Below are 21,347 nucleotides of genomic sequence, written 5' to 3' on the forward strand. Positions count from 1 at the left end.
GACAGGATTAACTTTTAATGGTCTATGTTACAAGGCAACCAATCCCCTTATTTGACCTGTTATTTTGATGTTACTTTTCTAATTCAGACTGTTAAATTTATTATTTTTTAAATTAGTTTAAAAGACCATTAGATACAGTAGAATGACATAACACATAATAACAAATACTATTCAAAATAACTTTTTAAACAAGCAGTAATTTGTTATTTGATTTAATTTCCTTGTCCCCTTCTCATGAGACTTGAGATATGAGATACATATATGAGCTGTCAACTCTAGCATGTGCTCCATAGTAGCTGATACCTCAGAAAGTGTGCACACTACTCCAAGAATGACAATGGTATTTGCAGTAGCTCTTGTACAGACAAATGCTTCTCCCAACAACTACACAAACAACGTGACCACGTGTATGGTGTGTGACAAAACTGTAAACTGTGATAAATAAAATGTTACATGAACGCTTCTGAGCATATCTTGATATACTTTTTTAAATAAAGGATACCAAGAGAATGAATTCAATTTTGTAACATTAGCAAATTTGAAAGTTTTTTTTTATTTAAATGCATGCTCTGAATTATGACAGCTTAATTGTGACTTGTCCCTTTTAGCAGTTCTTTACATTGTATTAAACATTCAGTTCCAATACACCTAGTAAGTAGTATTGGGGGTTTGCATAAACATTATAAGACTTTTTTAGCAGCATATATTATTTTCCTTCTGATTTTCCCTTCTTAGCCCAGAAAACATGGAGACTCAAGTCATGATGTTTACTTTCCCTTGTTATGATTGGTTAATCACTTATCCTCTCAGAGAAGCTTTACCAATGTCTTAAATAGTAAAGATTTCTCTTGTAAGATGTATCGAGTCCACGGATTCATCCTTTACTTGTGGGATATTCTCCTTCCCAACAGGAAGTGGCAAAGAGAGCACACAGCAGAGCTGTCCATATAGCTCCCCCTCCAGCTCCACCCCCCAGTCATTCTCTTTGCCGGCTCTAAGCAATCGGAAGGGTAAAGTGAATGTGGTAAAAAAAATGTAGTTTTTATTTTCAACAAGCAAGATTTTGTTATTTTAAATGGTACCGGTGTGTACTATTTACTCTCTAGCAGAAAGGAGATGAAGATTTCTGCAGGGAGGAAGATGATTTTAGCATGTTGTAACTAAAATCCACTGCTGTTCCCACACAGGACTGAGGAGTACAAGAAAACTTCAGTTGGGGGGAACGGTTTGCAGGTTAGGCTGCAATAAGGTATGTTCAATATTTTTTCTTCTAGACAAGACTGTGGTAATGCTAGAGAAGACTGATAATATCCCCATGAGGGAAGGGTAAGCTGTATTCAGAGACTAAGTATGGAATTTCAAGCTTACATAACAGGGCTAGTTTATGCTGGTTGACACTACTTTCAAGGCAAACGGTTTTTATTGAAAATGTCGTTTTTTTTAGACACTTTGAAGGTTCCTTTGAGATTCTTTCAGGGGTTGTTACCCACATGGCTAATATTAAAACACTTTGGAGTGTTTCTTTAGGCCTCACAAGCATCGTAGTGAGGTGGGAGGGGCCTAATTTCACGCCTCAGATGCGCAGTTATATTTGACTAGAAGTTCAGGCTGTTTCACATGGAGGGTCCTGCTGCAGTTTGAGGGCCTATAAGAAGCTTTTACCCCACAAATCTGGTCCCTAAGGGCAGGTAGGGCCACAGCAGAGCTGTGGCAAGGTGCTGAACGTTTTTTAACCGTTTTTTTTTGCTTACTGTCGATCCGGTTTGGGCATTAAGGGGTTAATCGTTTTTATTGCTAGTGGTGCAATCTTACTAATGCTTTAGGTACATACTGTAAAAATTTCAAAAAGTTTGCTGCATTTTTTCACTGTTTTGCAAAATTGTGTAACGTTTATTTCAAAGTGTGTTTTTACTTTATTAAAGTGATTTCCAAGCTTCTTGTTTTACTACTAGTCTGTTAAACATGTCTGACACCAAGGAAAATCCTTGTTCAATGTGTTTAGAAGCCATGGTGGAACCCCCTCTCAGAATGTGTCCCACTTGTACTGATATGTCTATACACTTTAAAGATCATATTGTTACACTTAAAAATGTGGCCCAAGATGATTCTCAGACAGAAGGTAACGAGGTTAGCCCGTCAACCTCTCCCCAAGTGTCACAACCAGTTACGCCCGCTCAAACGACACCTAGCACATCTAGTGCGTCTAACTCTTTTACCTTGCAAGACTTGGCGGCAGTTATGAATAACACCCTCTCAGAGTTCTTATCTAAACTGCCCGTGTTACCTGCAAAGCGTGATAGCTCTGTTTTAAGAACAGATAATGAGCATTCTGACGCTTTAGTAGCCGTATCTGATATACCCTCACAATGCTCTGAAGTTGGGGTGAGGGATGTGCTGTCTGAGGGAGAAATTTTCGATTCAGGAAAGGTTTCTCCTCAGACAGATTCAGATATATTGGCTTTTAAATTTAAACTAGAACACCTCCGCTTATTGCTCAGGGAGGTATTAGTTACTCTGGAGGACTGCGACCCTATGGTGGTTCCAGAGAAATTGTGCAAAATGGACAAGTACCTGGAAGTTCCTGTTTACACTGATGTGTTTCCGGTCCCTAAGAGGATTGCGGATATCGTTACTAGGGAGTGGGATAGACCAGGTATTCCCTTCGTTCCCCCTCCTGTTTTTAAGAAAATGTTCCCCATATCTGACCCCATGCGGGACTCGTAGCAGACGGTCCCTAAGGTGGAGGGGGCTATTTCTTCACTTGCCAAATGCACAACCATACCAATTGAAGACAGTTGTGCTTTCAAAGACCCTATGGATAAAAAATTAGAGGGTTTACTTAAGAAAATTTTTGTTCAACAAGGTTTTCTTCTCCAACCTATTGCGTGCATTGTTCCTGTAACTACTGCAGCTGCTTTGTGGTTCGAGGCGCTGGAAGATGCGCTCCAGACGGAGACCTCATATGAGGACATTATGGACAGAATTAAGGCTCTTAAGCTGGCTAATTATTATATCACAGATGCCGCTTTCCAACTAGCTAAGTTAGCGGCAAAGAATTCAGGTTTCGCCATTTTAGCGCGCAGGGCGCTATGGCTAAAGTCCTGGTCGGCCGATGTGTCGTCAAAATCCAAACTCTTGAACATCCCTTTCAAAGGAAAGACCCACTTCGGGCCAGAATTGAAAGAGATTCTTTCAGAAATCACTGGGGGAAAAGGCCATGCTCTCCCTCAGGACAAGTCCTTCAAGATCCACCCAGTTCCAATTGCGGAACAAGGGCTGGGTTTTTACTCAAACTTGTTTGTGGTTCCCAAGAAAGAAGGAACTTTCAGAACAATCCTGGATCTCAAAATTCTAAACAAATTCCTCAGAGTCCCATCATTCAAGATGGAGACCATTCGGACAATCTTACCAATGATCCAGGAGGGTCAATAAATGACCACCGTGGATTTAAAGGATGCGTATCTGCACATTCCTATCCACAAAGATCATCACCAGTTTCTCAGGTTCACCTTTCTGGACAAGCATTACCAGTTTGTGGCTCTTCCTTTCGGGTTGGCCACTGCTCCCAGAATTTTCACAAAGGTGCTAGGGTCCCTCCTGGCGGTGCTACGACCGCGGGGCATAGCAGTGGCGCCTTATCTAGACGATATCTTAATTCAGGCGTCGCCTTTCCAAAGAGCCAAGTCTCACACGGAAATTGTATTGGCCTTTCTGAAGTCTCACAGGTGGAAGGTGAACATCAAAAAGAGTTCTCTCTCCCCCCTCACAAGAGTTTCCTTCCTAGGAACTCTGATAGACTCGGTAGAAATGAAAATATTTCTGACGGAGGTCAGAAAGTTAAAACTCTTAACCACTTGCCAAGCCCTTCATTCCATTCCTCGGCCATCTGTAGCTCAGTGCATGGAGACAATTGGATTAATGGTAGCGGCAATGGACATAGTCCCTTTTGCATGGATACACCTCAGACCACTGCAACAATGCATGCTCAAACAGTGGAATGGGGATTATGCAGATTTGTCTCCTCAAATAAAGCTGGCCCAGGGGACCAGAGATTCTCTTCTCTGGTGGTTGTCTCAGGATCATCTGTCTCAGGGAATGTGTTTCCGCAGACCAGAGTGGATCATCGTAACGACCGACGCCAGTCTGTTGGGCTGGGGTGCAGTCTGGGACTCCCTGAAAGCTCAGGGCTTATGGTCCCGGCGAAGAAGCTCTTTTCCCGATAAACATTCTGGAACTGAGGGCGATATTCAACGCGCTTCAGGTATGGCCTCAGCTAGCTGCGGCCAAATTCATCAGATTTCAGTCGGACAACATCACGACTGTAGCTTACGTCAATCATCAAGGAGAAACAAGGAGTTCCCTAGCAATGACGGAAGTAACCAAAATAATCAGGTGGGCGGAGGATCACTCCTGCCATCTCTCAGCAATTCACATCCCAGGAGTAGACAACTGGGAGGCGGACTTTCTAAGTCGTCAGACTTTTCACCCGGGGGAGTGGGAACTCCACCCGGAGGTATTTGCCCAGCTGACTCAGCTATGGGGCACAGAATTGGATCTGATGGCATCCCGTCAGAACACCAAACTTCCTCTTTACGGGTCCAGGTCCCGGGATCCCCAGGCGGTGCTGATAGATGCTCTAGCAGCGCCTTGGTCCTTCAATCTGGCCTATGTTTTTCCACCGTTTCCTCTCCTCCCTCGTCTGGTTGCCAGAATCAAGCAGGAGAGCGCTTCGGTGATTCTGATAGCGCCTGCGTGGCCACGCAGGACCTGGTATGCAGACCTAGTGGACATGTTATTGATACTCTGATTCAGGCTAGAAAGCCTGTCACCAGGAAAATCTACCATAAGATTTGGCGAAAATATCCAAGGGTTACTCAAGGGTTACTCATGGAGTAAGATTAGTATTCACAGGATATTGTCCTTTCTCCAAGAAGGATTGGAGAAAGGATTATCAGCTAGTTCCTTAAAAGGACAGATATCTGCTTTGTCTATTCTTTTACACAAACATCTGACAGAGGTACCAGACGTTCAAGCGTTTAGTCAGGCTTTAGTCAGAATCAAGCCTGTTTATAGACCTGTGGCTCCGCCATGGAGTCTGAATTTAGTTCTTTCAGTTCTGCAAGGGGTTCCGATTGAACCTTTACATTCCATAGATATTAAGCTTTTATCTTGGAAAGTTTTGTTTTTGGTAGCTATCTCTTCTGCTCAAAGAGTTTCAGAGTTATCTGCTTTACAGTGTGATTCACCTTACCTGGTTTTCCATGCAGATAAGGTAGTTTTGCGTACCAAACCCGGTTTTCTGCCTAAGGTTGTGTCTAATAAGAATATTAACCAGGAAATTGTTGTTCCTTTTCTGTGTCCTAATCCTTCTTCAAAGAAGGAATGTCTGTTACACAATCTTGATGTGGTTCGTGCTTTAAAGTTCTATTTACAAGCAACTAAGGATTTCAGACAAACACCTTCATTGTTTGTTATCTATTCTGGTAAGAGGAGAGGTCAGAAGGCGACTGCTACCTCAGTTTCCTTTTGGCTGAAAAGCATCATCCGTTTGGCCTATGAGACCGCTGGCCATCAGCCTCCCGAAACAATTACTTCTTATTCTACCAGAGCAGTGGCTTCCACATGGGCTTTTAAAAATGAGGCTTCTGTTGAACAGATTTGTAAGGCAGCGACTTGGTCTTCGCTGCATACTTTTTCCAAATTTTACAAATTCGATACTTTTGCTTCTTCGGAGGCTATTTTTGGGAGAAAGGTTTTACAAGCAGTGGTGCCTTCCGTTTAAGGTACCTGTCTTGTTCCCTCCCTTCATCCGTGTCCTAAAGCTTTGGTATTGGTATCCCACAAGTAAAGGATGAATCCGTGGACTCGATACATCTTACAAGAGAAAACAGAATTTATGCTTACCTGATAAATTACTTTCTCTTGTGATGTATCGAGTCCACAGCCCGCCCTGGCTTTTAAGTTAGGTAGCTTTTTTGTTTAAACTACAGTCACCACTGCACCCTATGGTTTCTCCTTTTTTCTTCCTAACCTTCGGTCGAATGACTGGGGAGTGGAGCTGGAGGGGGAGCTATATGGACAGCTCTGCTGTGTGCTATCTTTGCCACTTCCTGTTGGGAAGGAGAATATCCCACAAGTAAAGGATGAATCCGTGGACTCGATACATCACAAGAGAAAGTAATTTATCAGGTAAGCATAAATTCTGTTTTTTCCATGCTGTTTTTGTTGACAATGATGGGGATAATACCATAGATCCTCTGGTCGGTTTATTTTTTAGTATAAAGGGCCAGAAGCAACAAAAGACAGAGGCCAAGGTGAAGCAAGAAAATCATGCTTTTTAAGTAAGGGAGGAATTGAACAGTGAGTTACTGCTTGTGGGGAGTGTTCCACAGCACGGGTGCAGTTAATTGGTTGTGAGGTTGGTTAATTGGGTGTGCAGCACTATAGGGGTCAGTGAAATTTTTTAGAAACTGACATGAAATTTTACATCACTGGGCTTTTTCTTTTAAAGGGACGGTATACAGCAATTTTCATATAACTTCATGCAATAGACACTACTTCTAGAAGAATATGTACAGATACTGATATAAAAATCCAGTATCAAACCTTTTAAAAACGTAGTTAACCCCTTAACAACCAGCGCCGTACCCTGTATGACGCTGGTCGTTATGCCCTTAAGGACCAGCGATGTACCCTGTATATTGCTGCAGTCCTGGGCTTCTCTCTGCAGCAATCTCGCTAAAAATAGCAAGATCACGCTATTTCTGCATGCCCCACAAGGATAGGGAGGAACCTAAACTGCAGAAAATATATTTTAAAAAAATGATTTAAAAAAAAAAAAAGGCTTTTATTGTCAAACTGGCAGACGTTTGCCAGTACTTAAGATGGCGGTGACAATTGTACGGCGGTGGGGGAGGGAATAGAGCCGTCTGAGGGGGGTCACGGAGAGATCAGGGGGTGGAATGTGTCAGATGGGAGGCTGATCTCTACACTAAAGCTAAAATTAACGCTACAAGCAACCTAATTAACCCCTTCACTGCTGGGCATAATACAAGTGTGGTGCGCAGCGGCATTTAGTGGTCTTCTAATTACCAAAAAGCAATGCCAAAGCCATATATGTCTGATATTTCTGAACAAAGGGGATACCAGAGAAGCATTTACAATCATTTGTGCCATAATTGCACAAGCTGTTTGTAAATAATTTCAGTGAGAAACCTAAAATTTTGAAAAAGTTAACATTTTTTTTTATTTGATCACATTTGGCGGTGAAATGATGGTGTGAAATATACCAAAATGTGCCTAGATCAATACTTTGGGTTGTCTACTAAAACAATTTTTTTATAGTTTTGATAGGTAAATATAAGGGGTTAAAGCTCCCAGTTTAGCACTTTTGATGAGGTTAGTCTGGGACACCCACTGAAAGGGGCTGGGAAAACAAGAAGAGCAGACACTCCCCCCTTCCCTGCATAAGAAAAGTCAGATAACATAAACAGGAGCCAGCAGGAGTCTATAAACGCATGTATACCTCTGACACTGTGGGGCTTGGTTAGGAGTCTGAAAATCAGCACAATGTTATTAAAGAATAAGCAAAACTATATATTGTTACAAAAACACTCCCAGATGGGCTCTATAAACAAAATATTTATGCAAAGAAAAATCTAGTGTACAATGTCCCTTTAAGGACATTTTTTTAGAATTAAGCATTTCTGATGCTATTAAAATCTTTTAATGATATTTTACATGCAGAAGACAGGCACAGCGATGGGGTCAAATGTGGCCCCATCCTATGCCTGTCTGGTCATGGATTACATAGAGGAATCTATTGTTTACAATCATCCTCTGTTTCAGAAACATTGCCTTGCATGGCATAGGTATATAGATGATCTTTTTATTATTTGGCAGGGCAGCCCTGAATGTTTAAATCAATTGAAAAATGACATTGAAAGATCAGCATCATTTATAGTATTCACTGCCAAACATGATTACACTAAAATTGAATTTCTTGACACTTTGGTTTACAAAGAGAATGGTCATTTAAACACAGACCTTCCTATGCCTGCTCATTTTTAAAAAATGGGACATCAAGTAAACCAACTTCGGTTTATGGTATTAGATCAAATAAAAAGAAAACCTAGGGGGGGTGATAGACATAGAGAGCTTCTATACAGAGAGGCTAAGTGGATATGGAAATTAGACACACTTTACCCTAAAGGCATGAATAGAGAGTTTGATCTCAATCCATTATTATGATTTTATTATCATGTTTCTCTAGTTTTTATCCCTATCTATCTAGATGGCTATGTATTCATCTTCAATTGTCCCCTCTCATATGATGTTTTTAATTTAGGCCCTTTAGGATCCCATAACTGGCAATATGGGGTTAATTAAATGAATGTTACTATGTATGAGAAAAGTTTTGCCTCTTTTGTGTAACCCCGCCTTCTACATGTGCTATTGGTCCTTGTTTTAATTATCTGTGCTATAAAGTGTTTGCTTGTGCATTACATTTTTAGCTTGACAAAGGGGCAGTAGCCCCGAAACGTTGCTGTTCACTTTAATAAAAGCCCTTTCACTTCATTGAGTGCATCATCATTTGCTTTTGGATACTAATTTGGAGTCTATGGGATTGGACTCTGTATGATTGCACCTACCATGAAACGTATGGATTATTGATGAACTCAGGTGTGCTGGTCCTACCCTTGTGTTCTTATTATGTGAATATCCCTGCAGGACTGCAGCACCCACCCACCTATACACTCAAGTGTGTTTAAAGACTTTATTTCATGTGAAAGAGGCTGTGTGGTTTTTCATGCACCATGGCAAACAAAACTGGCTTGTTTTCATATTCTGAGGAGGAAGCAGCTCGCATAGCCACCCTTACATTGGGGTCCAGAGAATTTCTAACAGCTCCTGATAAGGACTTTCAGTGTAAAGAACTGGAAAAAGCTATGAAAAGACAAGTTAACCTCCAACTACACTCCTCCACTATGGCTGAATATCACAGAACAAGGAGGATCCCCAGAGGTATGCGTTCTACACTCCAGCCTACCTTTTTTGCAGACAACCCGGATTTTTGTGCCAAATATCAACAAATATTAAATAAAAGCTCTATGGACATTATGATATTGAATATAGAGTTTTCTAATTTAGAGCTACAATCGCTAAAAGCACAAATACCTGCTCAAGAGAATAAATTAAGAGAAATGGCAAGTGAAGAGGAAATACCGGGCATACTAAAAGAAATACAAGATAATGTCAATTCATTCAAAAAAGATGTGGAGGAACGCAAGCGCAGAAAGTTCAGAAGAGATGAACAAGACTATGAACATGGCAAAGTCTACAGGTGGGGCAGATACCGGAGACGCTATAATGCTAATACCAGCCGTGGTCGAGGGTCATCATGCCAGCGACAGGCCGCAGATTCTGATTCCGGTTCGTCGAGTTGCTCAGATGCAAATGTCACATCCGCAGAAGGCCCCGCCCCTTTTTTATCGCAAGATCAGACGGCACCAAGGGGAGGAGGAGGAAGACTCGCAGAGGGTCCGGCCGTAAGAGGAGGAATGTACACCAGACGCCAGCAGAGGAGGGGGAGGTAAATGTTGTTAATTTATCTCCAAGACCGCTCAGTGACATTGAATTACGTGTGCTCAGTAAGGGTCTCTAATTTTGCCCGACTGAGCTACCGGACACTTTTGAACTTAATGTTGACTTGATGCGGTTCTTCAGATTACTACGTTTAAAAGCTTTTTTCAGCAATATTCCACATTTACCTTACGCTGAGTTACAGGCCACTTATAATGAAATGTTGGATTTAGATAAATTTTATTTACGTAATAAAAGTAGTTTTTCTCCACCATGCACTAACTCTGGTGTTGAGACATTCATTAAGGTGGTAGATAACCAATTTAAATCTTTAATCAACAAGAAATGTAGTAATAAACATGAGTTTATAATGTGTAATCTAACTAATGATGAAAAATGTGCATTGACCATGTTACAGAATGATGCTAGTATAACCATTAAAAATGCTGATAAAGGCGGGGCAGTGGTTGTCTGGGATACTAATGCATATATTGCTGAGGCCTTACGCCAGCTAAATGATGTATCTGTGTACACTGAATTGTCAGGGGATCCAACCTTAAAGATACAGACACAATTTTTGGGCTTGTTAGATCGTGCCTTTCACCAGGGTATAATCAGTAAGAAATTATATGATTTTTTATTTAGCCAGCATCCCATTGTACCAGCTTTTTACTTGACGCCAAAAATTCATAAAGACCCCTTAAACCCCCCAGGGCGCCTCATAGTGGCCGGTATTGGCTCTATTATGAGCAATGCATCTAAGTTTATGGATAAAGTTTTGGCACCTCTGGTACACATAGGCAAATCCTACATTAAAGACACTAATGATTTCCTGGTTAAGATAAAACAATTTAGTGGTCTTGATGATGATGTTGTACTTGCTACATGGGATGTTTGCAGTTTATATACTGTGATCCCACATAATGTGGTTATTGAGTGCATTCGCAAAAAACTGCATGCATGTGGCAACTACAATAATACTCAGATAGGGTTCATGATTGACCTATTGGAAGCAATTTTGACCCAAAATTACTTTCTTTTTGATAAAAAAATTTACATGCAGAAGACAGGCACAGCGATGGGGTCTAATGTGGCCCCATCCTATGCCTGTCTGGTCATGGATTACATAGAGGAATCTATTGTTTACAATCATCCTCTGTTTCAGAAACATTGCCTTGCATGGCATAGGTATATAGATGATCTTTTTATTATTTGGCAGGGCAGCCCTGAATGTTTAAATCAATTGAAAAATGACATTGAAAGATCAGCATCATTTATAGTATTCACTGCCAAACATGATTACACTAAAATTGAATTTCTTGACACTTTGGTTTACAAAGAGAATGGTCATTTAAACACAGACCTTTATGTCAAGACAACTGACAAAAACACATTACTTCATAGGAATAGTTTCCATCCTCCTGCTATATTTAAATCAGTACCTAAATCTCAATTTCTCAGGGTTGATAGAATTGTCTCGGACCCCCTAGTTAAGGTGAATAGACTTAATGAGATTCAATTAAAATTTAAAGAGAGAGGATACTCTGAGAAAGAGTTAACAGAAGTGAGGTCAAATTTCCAGTCTAGAAAGAGTCACCCTAACAATAATAGGTTAACTTTTGTCAGTACATACAATACTCTAAGCTATAAGATACAAGGTATTCTTAAGCATAATTGGCATATCCTAAAAGAGTCATGTCCTGACATTGAACAATTTTCCCAACTCCCTAGAGCAGCATACCGTAAGGGGTACACCTGTGGCAAAAGGATCGTTAGATATACTGTCAATTCTGATGGTAATAAGTCTCCTTTCTTTGGGAAACCTAAGAATGGCACATTCCCCTGTTTGGGTTGTCCCCACTGCAACAGTGTTATTAAAGGGGGTGAAATCTGTCACCCCTACTCCGGGTGTAAATTTAAAATACTGGGGTTTTTTACCTGTAACTCATCCTACGTTGTATACGCCCTTAAATGTCCATGTGGGCTGTTATACATAGGTGAGACCACCCAAAGGGTAAGGGACCGTATAGGACAACATAAGTCCACCATCAGAAGTGACAGTACTAAAGACCTTCCTGTGCCTGCTCATTTTTTAAAAATGGGACATCAAGTAAACCAACTTTGGTTTATGGTATTAGATCAAATAAAAAGAAAACCTAGGGGGGGTGATAGACATAGAGAGCTTCTATACAGAGAGGCTAAGTGGATATGGAAATTAGACACACTTTACCCTAAAGGCATGAATAGAGAGTTTGATCTCAATCCATTATTATGATTTTATTATCATGTTTCTCTAGTTTTTATCCCTATCTATCTAGATGGCTATGTATTCATCTTCAATTGTCCCCTCTCATATGATGTTTTTAATTTAGGCCCTTTAGGATCCCATAACTGGCAATATGGGGTTAATTAAATAAATGTTACTATGTATGAGAAAAGTTTTGCCTCTTTTGTGTAACCCCGCCTTCTACATGTGCTCCTATTGGTCCTTGTTTTAATTATCTGTGCTATAAAGTGTTTGCTTGTGCATAACATTTTTAGCTTGACAAAGGGGCAGTAGCCCCGAAACGTTGCTGTTCACTTTAATAAAAGCCCTTTCACTTCATTGAGTGCATCATCATTTGCTTTTGGATACTAATTTGGAGTCTATGGGATTGGACTCTGTATGATTGCACCTACCATGAAACGTATGGATTATTGATGAACTCAGGTGTGCTGGTCCTACCCTTGTGTTCTTATTATGTGAATATCCCTGCAGGACTGCAGCACCCACCCACCTATACACTCAAGTGTGTTTAAAGACTTTATTTCATGTGAAAGAGGCTGTGTGGTTTTTCATGCACCATGGCAAACAAAACTGGCTTGTTTTCATATTCTGAGGAGGAAGCAGCTCGCATAGCCACCCTTACATTGGGGTCCAGAGAATTTCTAACAGCTCCTGATAAGGACTTTCAGTGTAAAGAACTGGAAAAAGCTATGAAAAGACAAGTTAACCTCCAACTACACTCCTCCACTATGGCTGAATATCACAGAACAAGGAGGATCCCCAGAGGTATGCGTTCTACACTCCAGCCTACCTTTTTTGCAGACAACCCGGATTTTTGTGCCAAATATCAACAAATATTAAATAAAAGCTCTATGGACATTATGATATTGAATATAGAGTTTTCTAATTTAGAGCTACAATCGCTAAAAGCACAAATACCTGCTCAAGAGAATAAATTAAGAGAAATGGCAAGTGAAGAGGAAATACCGGGCATACTAAAAGAAATACAAGATAATGTCAATTCATTAAAAAAAGATGTGGAGGAACGCAAGCGCAGAAAGTTCAGAAGAGATGAACAAGACTATGAACATGGCAAAGTCTACAGGTGGGGCAGATACCGGAGACGCTATAATGCTAATACCAGCCGTGGTCGAGGGTCATCACGCCAGCGACAGGCCGCAGATTCTGATTCCGGTTCGTCGAGTGGCTCAGATGCAAGCGTCACATCCGCAGAAGGCCCCGCCCCTTTTTTATCGCAAGATCAGACGGCACCAAGGGGAGGAGGAGGAAGACTCGCAGAGGGTCCGGCCGTAAGAGGAGGAATGTACACCAGACGCCAGCAGAGGAGGGGGAGGTAAATGTTGTTAATTTATCTCCAAGACCGCTCAGTGACATTGAATTACGTGTGCTCAGTAAGGGTCTCTAATTTTGCCCGACTGAGCTACCGGACACTTTTGAACTTAATGTTGACTTGATGCGGTTCTTCAGATTACTACGTTTAAAAGCTTTTTTCAGCAATATTCCACATTTACCTTACGCTGAGTTACAGGCCACTGATAATGAAATGTTGGATTTAGATAAATTTTATTTACGTAATAAAAGTAGTTTTTCTCCACCATGCACTAACTCTGGTGTTGAGACATTCATTAAGGTGGTAGATAACCAATTTAAATCTTTAATCAACAAGAAATGTAGTAATAAACATGAGTTTATAATGTGTAATCTAACTAATGATGAAAAATGTGCATTGACCATGTTACAGAATGATGCTAGTATAACCATTAAAAATGCTGATAAAGGCGGGGCAGTGGTTGTCTGGGATACTAATGCATATATTGCTGAGGCCTTACGCCAGCTAAATGATGTATCTGTGTACACTGAATTGTCAGGGGATCCAACCTTAAAGATACAGACACAATTTTTGGGCTTGTTAGATCGTGCCTTTCACCAGGGTATAATCAGTAAGAAATTATATGATTTTTTTATTTAGCCAGCATCCCATTGTACCAGCTTTTTACTTGACGCCAAAAATTCATAAAGACCCCTTAAACCCCCCAGGGCGCCTCATAGTGGCCGGTATTGGCTCTATTATGAGCAATGCATCTAAGTTTATGGATAAAGTTTTGGCACCTCTGGTACACATAGGCAAATCCTACATTAAAGACACTAATGATTTCCTGGTTAAGATAAAACAATTTAGTGGTCTTGATGATGATGTTGTACTTGCTACATGGGATGTTTGCAGTTTATATACTGTGATCCCACATAATGTGGTTATTGAGTGCATTCGCAAAAAACTGCATGCATGTGGCAACTACAATAATACTCAGATAGGGTTCATGATTGACCTATTGGAAGCAATTTTGACCCAAAATTACTTTCTTTTTGATAAAAAATTTTACATGCAGAAGACAGGCACAGCGATGGGGTCTAATGTGGCCCCATCCTATGCCTGTCTGGTCATGGATTACATAGAGTAATCTATTGTTTACAATCATCCTCTGTTTCAGAAACATTGCCTTGCATGGCATAGGTATATAGATGATCTTTTTATTATTTGGCAGGGCAGCCCTGAATTTTTAAATCAATTGAAAAATGACATTGAAAGATCAGCATCATTTATAGTATTCACTGCCAAACATGATTACACTAAAATTTAATTTCTTGACACTTTGGTTTACAAAGAGAATGGTCATTTAAACACAGACCTTTATGTCAAGACAACTGACAAAAACACATTACTTCATAGGAATAGTTTCCATCCTCCTGCTATATTTAAATCAGTACCTAAATCTCAATTTCTCAGGGTTGATAGAATTGTCTCGGACCCCCTAGTTAAGGTGAATAGACTTAATGAGATTCAATTAAAATTTAAAGAGAGAGGATACTCTGAGAAAGAGTTAACAGAAGTAAGGTCAAATTTCCAGTCTAGAAAGAGTCACCCTAACAATAATAGGTTAACTTTTGTCAGTACATACAATACTCTAAGCTATAAGATACAAGGTATTCTTAAGCATAATTGGCATATCCTAAAAGAGTCATGTCCTGACATTGAAGAATTTTCCCAACTCCCTAGAGCAGCATACCGTAAGGGGTACACCTGTGGCAAAAGGATCGTTAGATATACTGTCAATTCTGATGGTAATAAGTCTCCTTTCTTTGGGAAACCTAAGAATGGCACATTCCCCTGTTTGGGTTGTCCCCACTGCAACAGTGTTATTAAAGGGGGTGAAATCTGTCACCCCTACTCCGGGTGTAAATTTAAAATACTGGGGTTTTTTACCTGTAACTCATCCTACGTTGTATACGCCCTTAAATGTCCATGTGGGCTGTTATACATAGGTGAGACCACCCAAAGGGTAAGGGACCGTATAGGACAACATAAGTCCACCATCAGAAGTGACAGTACTAAAGACCTTCCTGTGCCTGCTCATTTTTTAAAAATGGGACATCAAGTAAACCAACTTCGGTTTATGGTATTAGATCAAATAAAAATAAAACCTAGGGGGGGGGGGGGGGGTGATAGACATAGAGAGCTTCTATACAGAGAGGCTAAGTGGATATGGAAATTAGACAAACTTTACCCTAAAGGCATGAATAGAGAGTTTGATCTCAATCCATTATTATGATTTTATTATCATGTTTTTATCCCTATCTATCTAGATGGCTATGTATTCATCTTCAATTGTCCCCTCTCATATGATGTTTTTAATTTAGGCCCTTTAGGATCCCATAACTGGCAATATGGGGTTAATTAAATGAATGTTACTATGTATGAGAAAAGTTTTGCCTCTTTTGTGTAAGCCCGCCTTCTACATGTGCTCCTATTGGTCCTTGTTTTAATTAACTGTGCTATAAAGTGTTTGCTTGTGCATTACATTTTTAGCTTGACAAAGGGGCAGTAGCCCCGAAACGTTGCTGTTCACTTTAATAAAAGCCCTTTCACTTCATTGAGTGCATCATCATTTGCTTTTGAATGATATTGGAACTGCAAAATCCAGAGAGTTGTATAAAATGTATTGTATCTGCATCTCTCTAGTGAGAATATTAGAGGGGCTAATAAATATTTATCTTTCTGAATCTGTTGTCATATGACACATTTTAAAAATGATGGAATACATTTGTGATATAGGGGACTAGACGAATATAGACTAAAATAAAAAAGATGTTTACTTGTAACTGTAGAGATTTATAGATAAGTAATGATTGCTAGTCTTTTTACCAGACAATGTTGTGTTTGGAAAGGAATCTGATTGGATGATCTTATTTAGGTGATAGTGATTCAGACGTACTTCCGGCGATTCCGTGCCAAAAGACTGGTGGAGTCACTGAAGGAAGAGAAACGTCTGAAGCTGGAATGGGAGGAGAAGGAGGAATTAAGGAAAAAAGAAGAACGTGAAGATCGACTGAGAAAAGATTATGAACGCCGAATGAATCCGAAAACAAAAGAAGATTTTGAACTTCTCTATCATGCACTAGAAGGTAGATATATTCCATATTCTGACTGTTGTTTATGTTTTATACTATTATTATTATTTTATTATAATAGAGAGACAGATGATACCCTGTTCTTTATTATGGGATGAAGAAGTTGCTAGTTAGTACCACTTTTGTAATAACTTTTTATGGTATATGGTATATCTTGTCATCCCCATTAGATTAATACCATAACACCTTCTGTTCAATTATTTGTATCCTTTACACCTTCTGTTCAATTATTTGTATCCTTTAGTGATAAAAATTTGTCTACTTTGTTGTTTAATATAATTATTATTATTCAGTGAACTTTAGTAAATCTCACACAGCTCTACCATATTGTCTGATTCATATAAATTAAGATGTTTTTGCAGTCTGTGTGTGTTGGCGTTTTTATATGTATCAGTGTTTTTGTGTATGTGTATGTATGTATCAATGTGTGTATGTATCAGTGTGTTTATGTGTGTGAATATCTGTGCATCTGCATGTATATGTATCTGTGTGTGTGTGCACGTGTGTATGTATCAATGTCTTTGTGTGTGTATGTCTGCGTATCTGCATTTGCATGTAAATGTATGTATCTGTGTGCACATGTGTGTATATACCAGTGTGTTTGTGTGTGCGCATCCGCATATATATGTAAATGTATGTATCAATATGTATGTATCAGTGTGCATGCATTTGTGTACGTTCAATAAGTATATTTCTTTTACAAGATACGATCAGTCCACGGATTTCATCTTTACTTATGGGATATCGCCTCCTGGTCAGCAGGAGGAGGCAAAGAGCACCACAGCATAGCTGTATATATAGCTCATCCCTTCCCTCCCACTCCAGTCATTCTCTTTGCCTGTGTTAGTGATAGGAAGAGGCAAAGTGAGGTGTTAGTTATAGATTCTTCAATCAAGTGTTTATTAATTTTAAAGTAGTGCCACAGTGTGCTACTTTGTTCTAGGGTGTAGCCTAAACCAGATCAGTCTCTTCAGTGAAAGAGAAGCATTTGGTGGCTTTAAAGCAATGGGAACTTATGGGACATAATTCTCACTGCGCCTCCCATACTGATGCTGCCCTGCTTGTAAAAGTTTGAGGGAAGAGATATACTCAGTACTTTTTATTTCCACAGGCCAATGTGAGGAGGAAGTGAGGACCTCACAAGCCGGGTGGACTGCCTTACTGCGGGGCAGCAATTTAAGGTGAGTGCTGATTTTTATTTCTGAGGGAAACACAGAAATATTGGCACTTTTATATAGGACACTAGATAACATTATCCCTAGGAGGGAGGACATGTTATTGGGCATTCATTGCCAGCACTGGAAGGACGTGGAGAAGAGGCTCTCTTTTTTGCTAGCTCTCACTACAGTTTTTATTTTTCTATAAATCTCTCAAGCCGTTTGGAGGGTTATTTATTATTCTGGCAGATTGCATGTAAAATGTGGCGCATGTTCGATGTGCTGTTTACTCCCCTGGGTGTTATGTATTAGACTATAACTGTAGGTTTGGGGTCTTTGTTAATATGGGTCTCTGTTCAGTATTGGCGTCTCCATTTTTAACAGTTTTAGCCGCACAGGGAGTTTTTTAGTTTATTACGCCCACGATGGGCGGGGGACATTTCATCCGGGAGAATGGGAACTTCATCCGGAGGTATTTGCCAACCTGATTCTCAAATGGGGCAGGCCGGAGTTGGATCTTATGGCGTCTTGTCAGAATGCCAAGCTTCCGAGATACAGGTCCAGGGATCCCCAGGCCGAGCTGATAGATGCCTTGGTAGTACCTTGGTCTTTTAGCCTAGCTTATGTGTTCCCTCCATTTGCTCTCCTTCCACGGGTGATTGCTGGAGTCAAACAGGAGAGGGCTTCGGTGATCCTCATCGCTCCTGTCTCGCAGGACTTGGTATACCGATCTGGTGGACATGTCATCTCAGCCACCATTGAAGCCTCCATTGAGAAAAGACCTTCTCATTCAGGGACCCTTCCATCATCCGAATCTAGTTTCTCTGCAGCTAACTGCTTGGAGATTGAACGCTTAATTTTATCCAAGCGAGGGTTTTCTGATTCGGTCATAGATACCTTGATTCAGGCACGTAAGCCTGTTACTAGAAAAAATTACCATAAGATATGGCATAAATATTTTTATTGGTGTGAATCTAAGGGCTACTCCTGGAGTAGGGTTAGGATTCCCAGGATTTTGTCTTTTCTCCAAGACGGATTGGAGAAAGGGTTGTCAGCAGGTTCCTTAGAGGGACAGATTTCTGCTTTATCGATTTTGTTGCACAAGCGTCTGGCAGATGTTCCAGATGTTCAATCTTTTTGTCAGGCTCTGACTAGAATCAGGCCTGTGTTTAGACCAATTGCTCCTCCTTGGAGTTTGAATTTAGTTCTTACAGTTCTTCAAGGGGTTCCGTTTGAACCTATGCATTCCATAGATATTAAGTTACTATCTTGGAAAGTTTTATTTTTGGTTGCTATTTCTTCTGCTCGCAGAGTATCTGAGCTTTCAGCGTTACAATGTGATTCTCCTTATCTTATTTTTCATTCGGATAAGGTGGTGTTACGTACCAAACCTGGTTTTCTTCCTAAGCTTGTTTCAAATAAAAATATTAATCAGGAAATTGTTGTTCCTTCCTGGTGTCCTAATCCTTCTTCTAAGAAGGAGCGACTTACATAATTTGGACGTGATCCATGCCTTGAAGTTTTACTTACAGGCCACTTAGGATTTTCCTCAATCGTCTTCCCTGTTTGTTATGTTTTCTGGGAAGCGTAGGGGTCAGAAAGCTACGGCTACCTCTCTCATTTTGGCTGAAGAGTATCATCCGTTTTGCATATGAGACTGCTGGACAGCAGCCTCCTGATCGAATTACAGCTCATTCCACTAGGGCTGTGGCTTCCTCATGGGCATTCAAAAATTATGCTTCTGTTGAACAGATTTGCAAAGCTGCAACTTGGTCTTCTCTTCACACTTTTTCCAAATTTTCCAAATTTGATGCTTTTGCCTCGTCTGAGGCTGTTTTTGGGAGAAAAGTTCTTCAAGCAGTGGTTCCTTCCATTTAGGTTCCCTGTCTTGTCCCTCCCTTTCGTCCGTGTACTATAGCTTTGGTATTGTATCCATAAGTAAGGATGAAATCCGCGGACTCATCGTATCTTGTAAAAGAAAAGGAAATTTATTCTTACCTGATAAATTTGTTTCTTTTACGATATGATGAGTCCACGGCCCACCCTGTTTTTGTATGACAGGTCTTTTAATTTTGTTAAACTTCAGTCACCTCTGCACCTTGGCTTTTCCTTTCTCTTCCTAACTTCGGTCGAATGACTGGAGTGGGAGGGAAAGGAGGAGCTATATATACAGCTATGCTGTGGTGCTCTTTGCCTCCTGTTGCTGACCAGGAGGCGATAACCCATAAGTAAGGATGAAATCCGTGGACTCATCGTATCGTAAAAGAAACAAATTTATCAGGTAAGAATAAATTTCCTTTTTTAAATATAAATCAATGCTGGCGTTTCTATTTTTCAATAAGTCTGTTTTCTGTACAGAGTATTGCACTAAAAGTTACTATACACAATATTAAGATAAGCCTAATTTTTAATAATGGAAAGCACAGTGTTTCTTCTAAGTGGATATGGTCTGCTTTTTACGTAGTGGTATCTTTAAGAAATCTCTCAGCAGGTTTTGATTAGTTAATTAGCTTAGCACTATTTATGCTTTGGCTGGTGTCCAACTAACATGTCTATGAGTAAGGCTACATATTGCCGAAATGCGTAAGACGCTTATTACCAGCTGATAGTATGGTTTTATATAATTTCTTTGTGCTCTTGTCATTTAAAGGGACACTGAGCCTAATTTTTTTTCTTTCGGGATTCAGATAGAGCATGCAATTTTAAGCAACTTTCTAATTTACTCCTATTATCAATTTTTATTAGTTCTCTTCGTATCTTTATGTGAAAAAGAAGGCATCTAACCTTTTTTATTAGTTCAGAACTCTGAAGAGCACTTTTTTATTGGTGGAAGAATTTATCCACCAATCAGCAAGAACAACCTAGGTTGTTCACCAAAAATGGGCCGGCATCTAAACTTAAATTCTTGCATTTCAAATAAAGATACCAAGAGAATGAAGAAAATTTGATAATAGGAGTAAATTAGAAAGTTGCTTAAAATGTCATGCTCTCTCTGAATCATGAAAGAAAAAAATTGGGTTCAATGTCCCTTTAAATAAAGGTTTTTTACGATTGGGGCTTGCTGAAGTTTTTCTACGTTTTTTTTTTTTATTTTTTTTGTTAAGATTATATTAGGGCTGCAACTAGCGATTATTTTCATAATCAATTAATCAGTCGATTATTTTTTCAATTAACTTCACATATTTTAAATAAAATCCACATACTGAGTGTTAGAAATGTGAACTTCAGACTATGGGGCCGAATTATCAAGCTCAGAATGGAGCTTGATGCCCCTGTTTCTGCGTGAGCCTTCAGGCTCGCTGGAAACAGCAGTTATGAAGCAGCGGTCTTTATAACGCTGCTCTATAACTGGTCCGCCTGCTCTGAAGCTGCGGACATCAAGCCGCCCAATCCTATATGATTGGGTTGATTGACACCCCTTGCTAGCAGCCGATTGGCCAAGAATCTGCAGGGGGCGGCATTGCACAAGCAGTTCACCAGAACTGCTTGAGCAATGATAAATGCCGACAGCGTATGCTGTCAGCATTTATCAATATCTGTCCGACATGATTTGCTGAGCAGGTCATGTCGGACAGACCGATAATAAATTGGCCCCTAAAACTTTACATTAAAGTGAATGTAAAGTTAACTGGTTTTTATAATATCCTTATTTTAAATTTAGTGGCATTTACTTGCCGACTCCTCCCAGCAGTTACTTTCGTCTTCTCCTGTGTTTGTCTTCTTGAGCGGTCCCCCCCCCCCACTCTATATGCACGTTCACGATGATCATTTGTACTGAGCTTGCGCAAATGGCCTTGAAGCATAGTATTCATTGAACTACAATTATATTCATTGAGTACTATACTGTCCTAGAC

The 21,347-nt window shown here is 40.0% G+C and overlaps 1 protein-coding gene across 1 annotated transcript in view; it reads left to right on the forward strand.

Annotated features, from left to right (window-relative positions):
* The window catches only part of IQUB (IQ motif and ubiquitin domain containing), a 271,536-nt gene that overhangs the window by 29,415 nt on the left and 220,774 nt on the right, over positions 1-21,347 (forward strand). Inside the window, exon 7 of the mRNA XM_053719193.1 lies at positions 16,120-16,330. Coding sequence (XP_053575168.1) covers positions 16,120-16,330 — 211 coding nt within the window. The remainder of the gene's footprint in view (positions 1-16,119; positions 16,331-21,347) is intronic.

Source organism: Bombina bombina, chromosome 6 (assembly GCF_027579735.1).
Source record: "Bombina bombina isolate aBomBom1 chromosome 6, aBomBom1.pri, whole genome shotgun sequence".
NCBI classification, from domain to species: domain Eukaryota; kingdom Metazoa; phylum Chordata; class Amphibia; order Anura; family Bombinatoridae; genus Bombina; species Bombina bombina.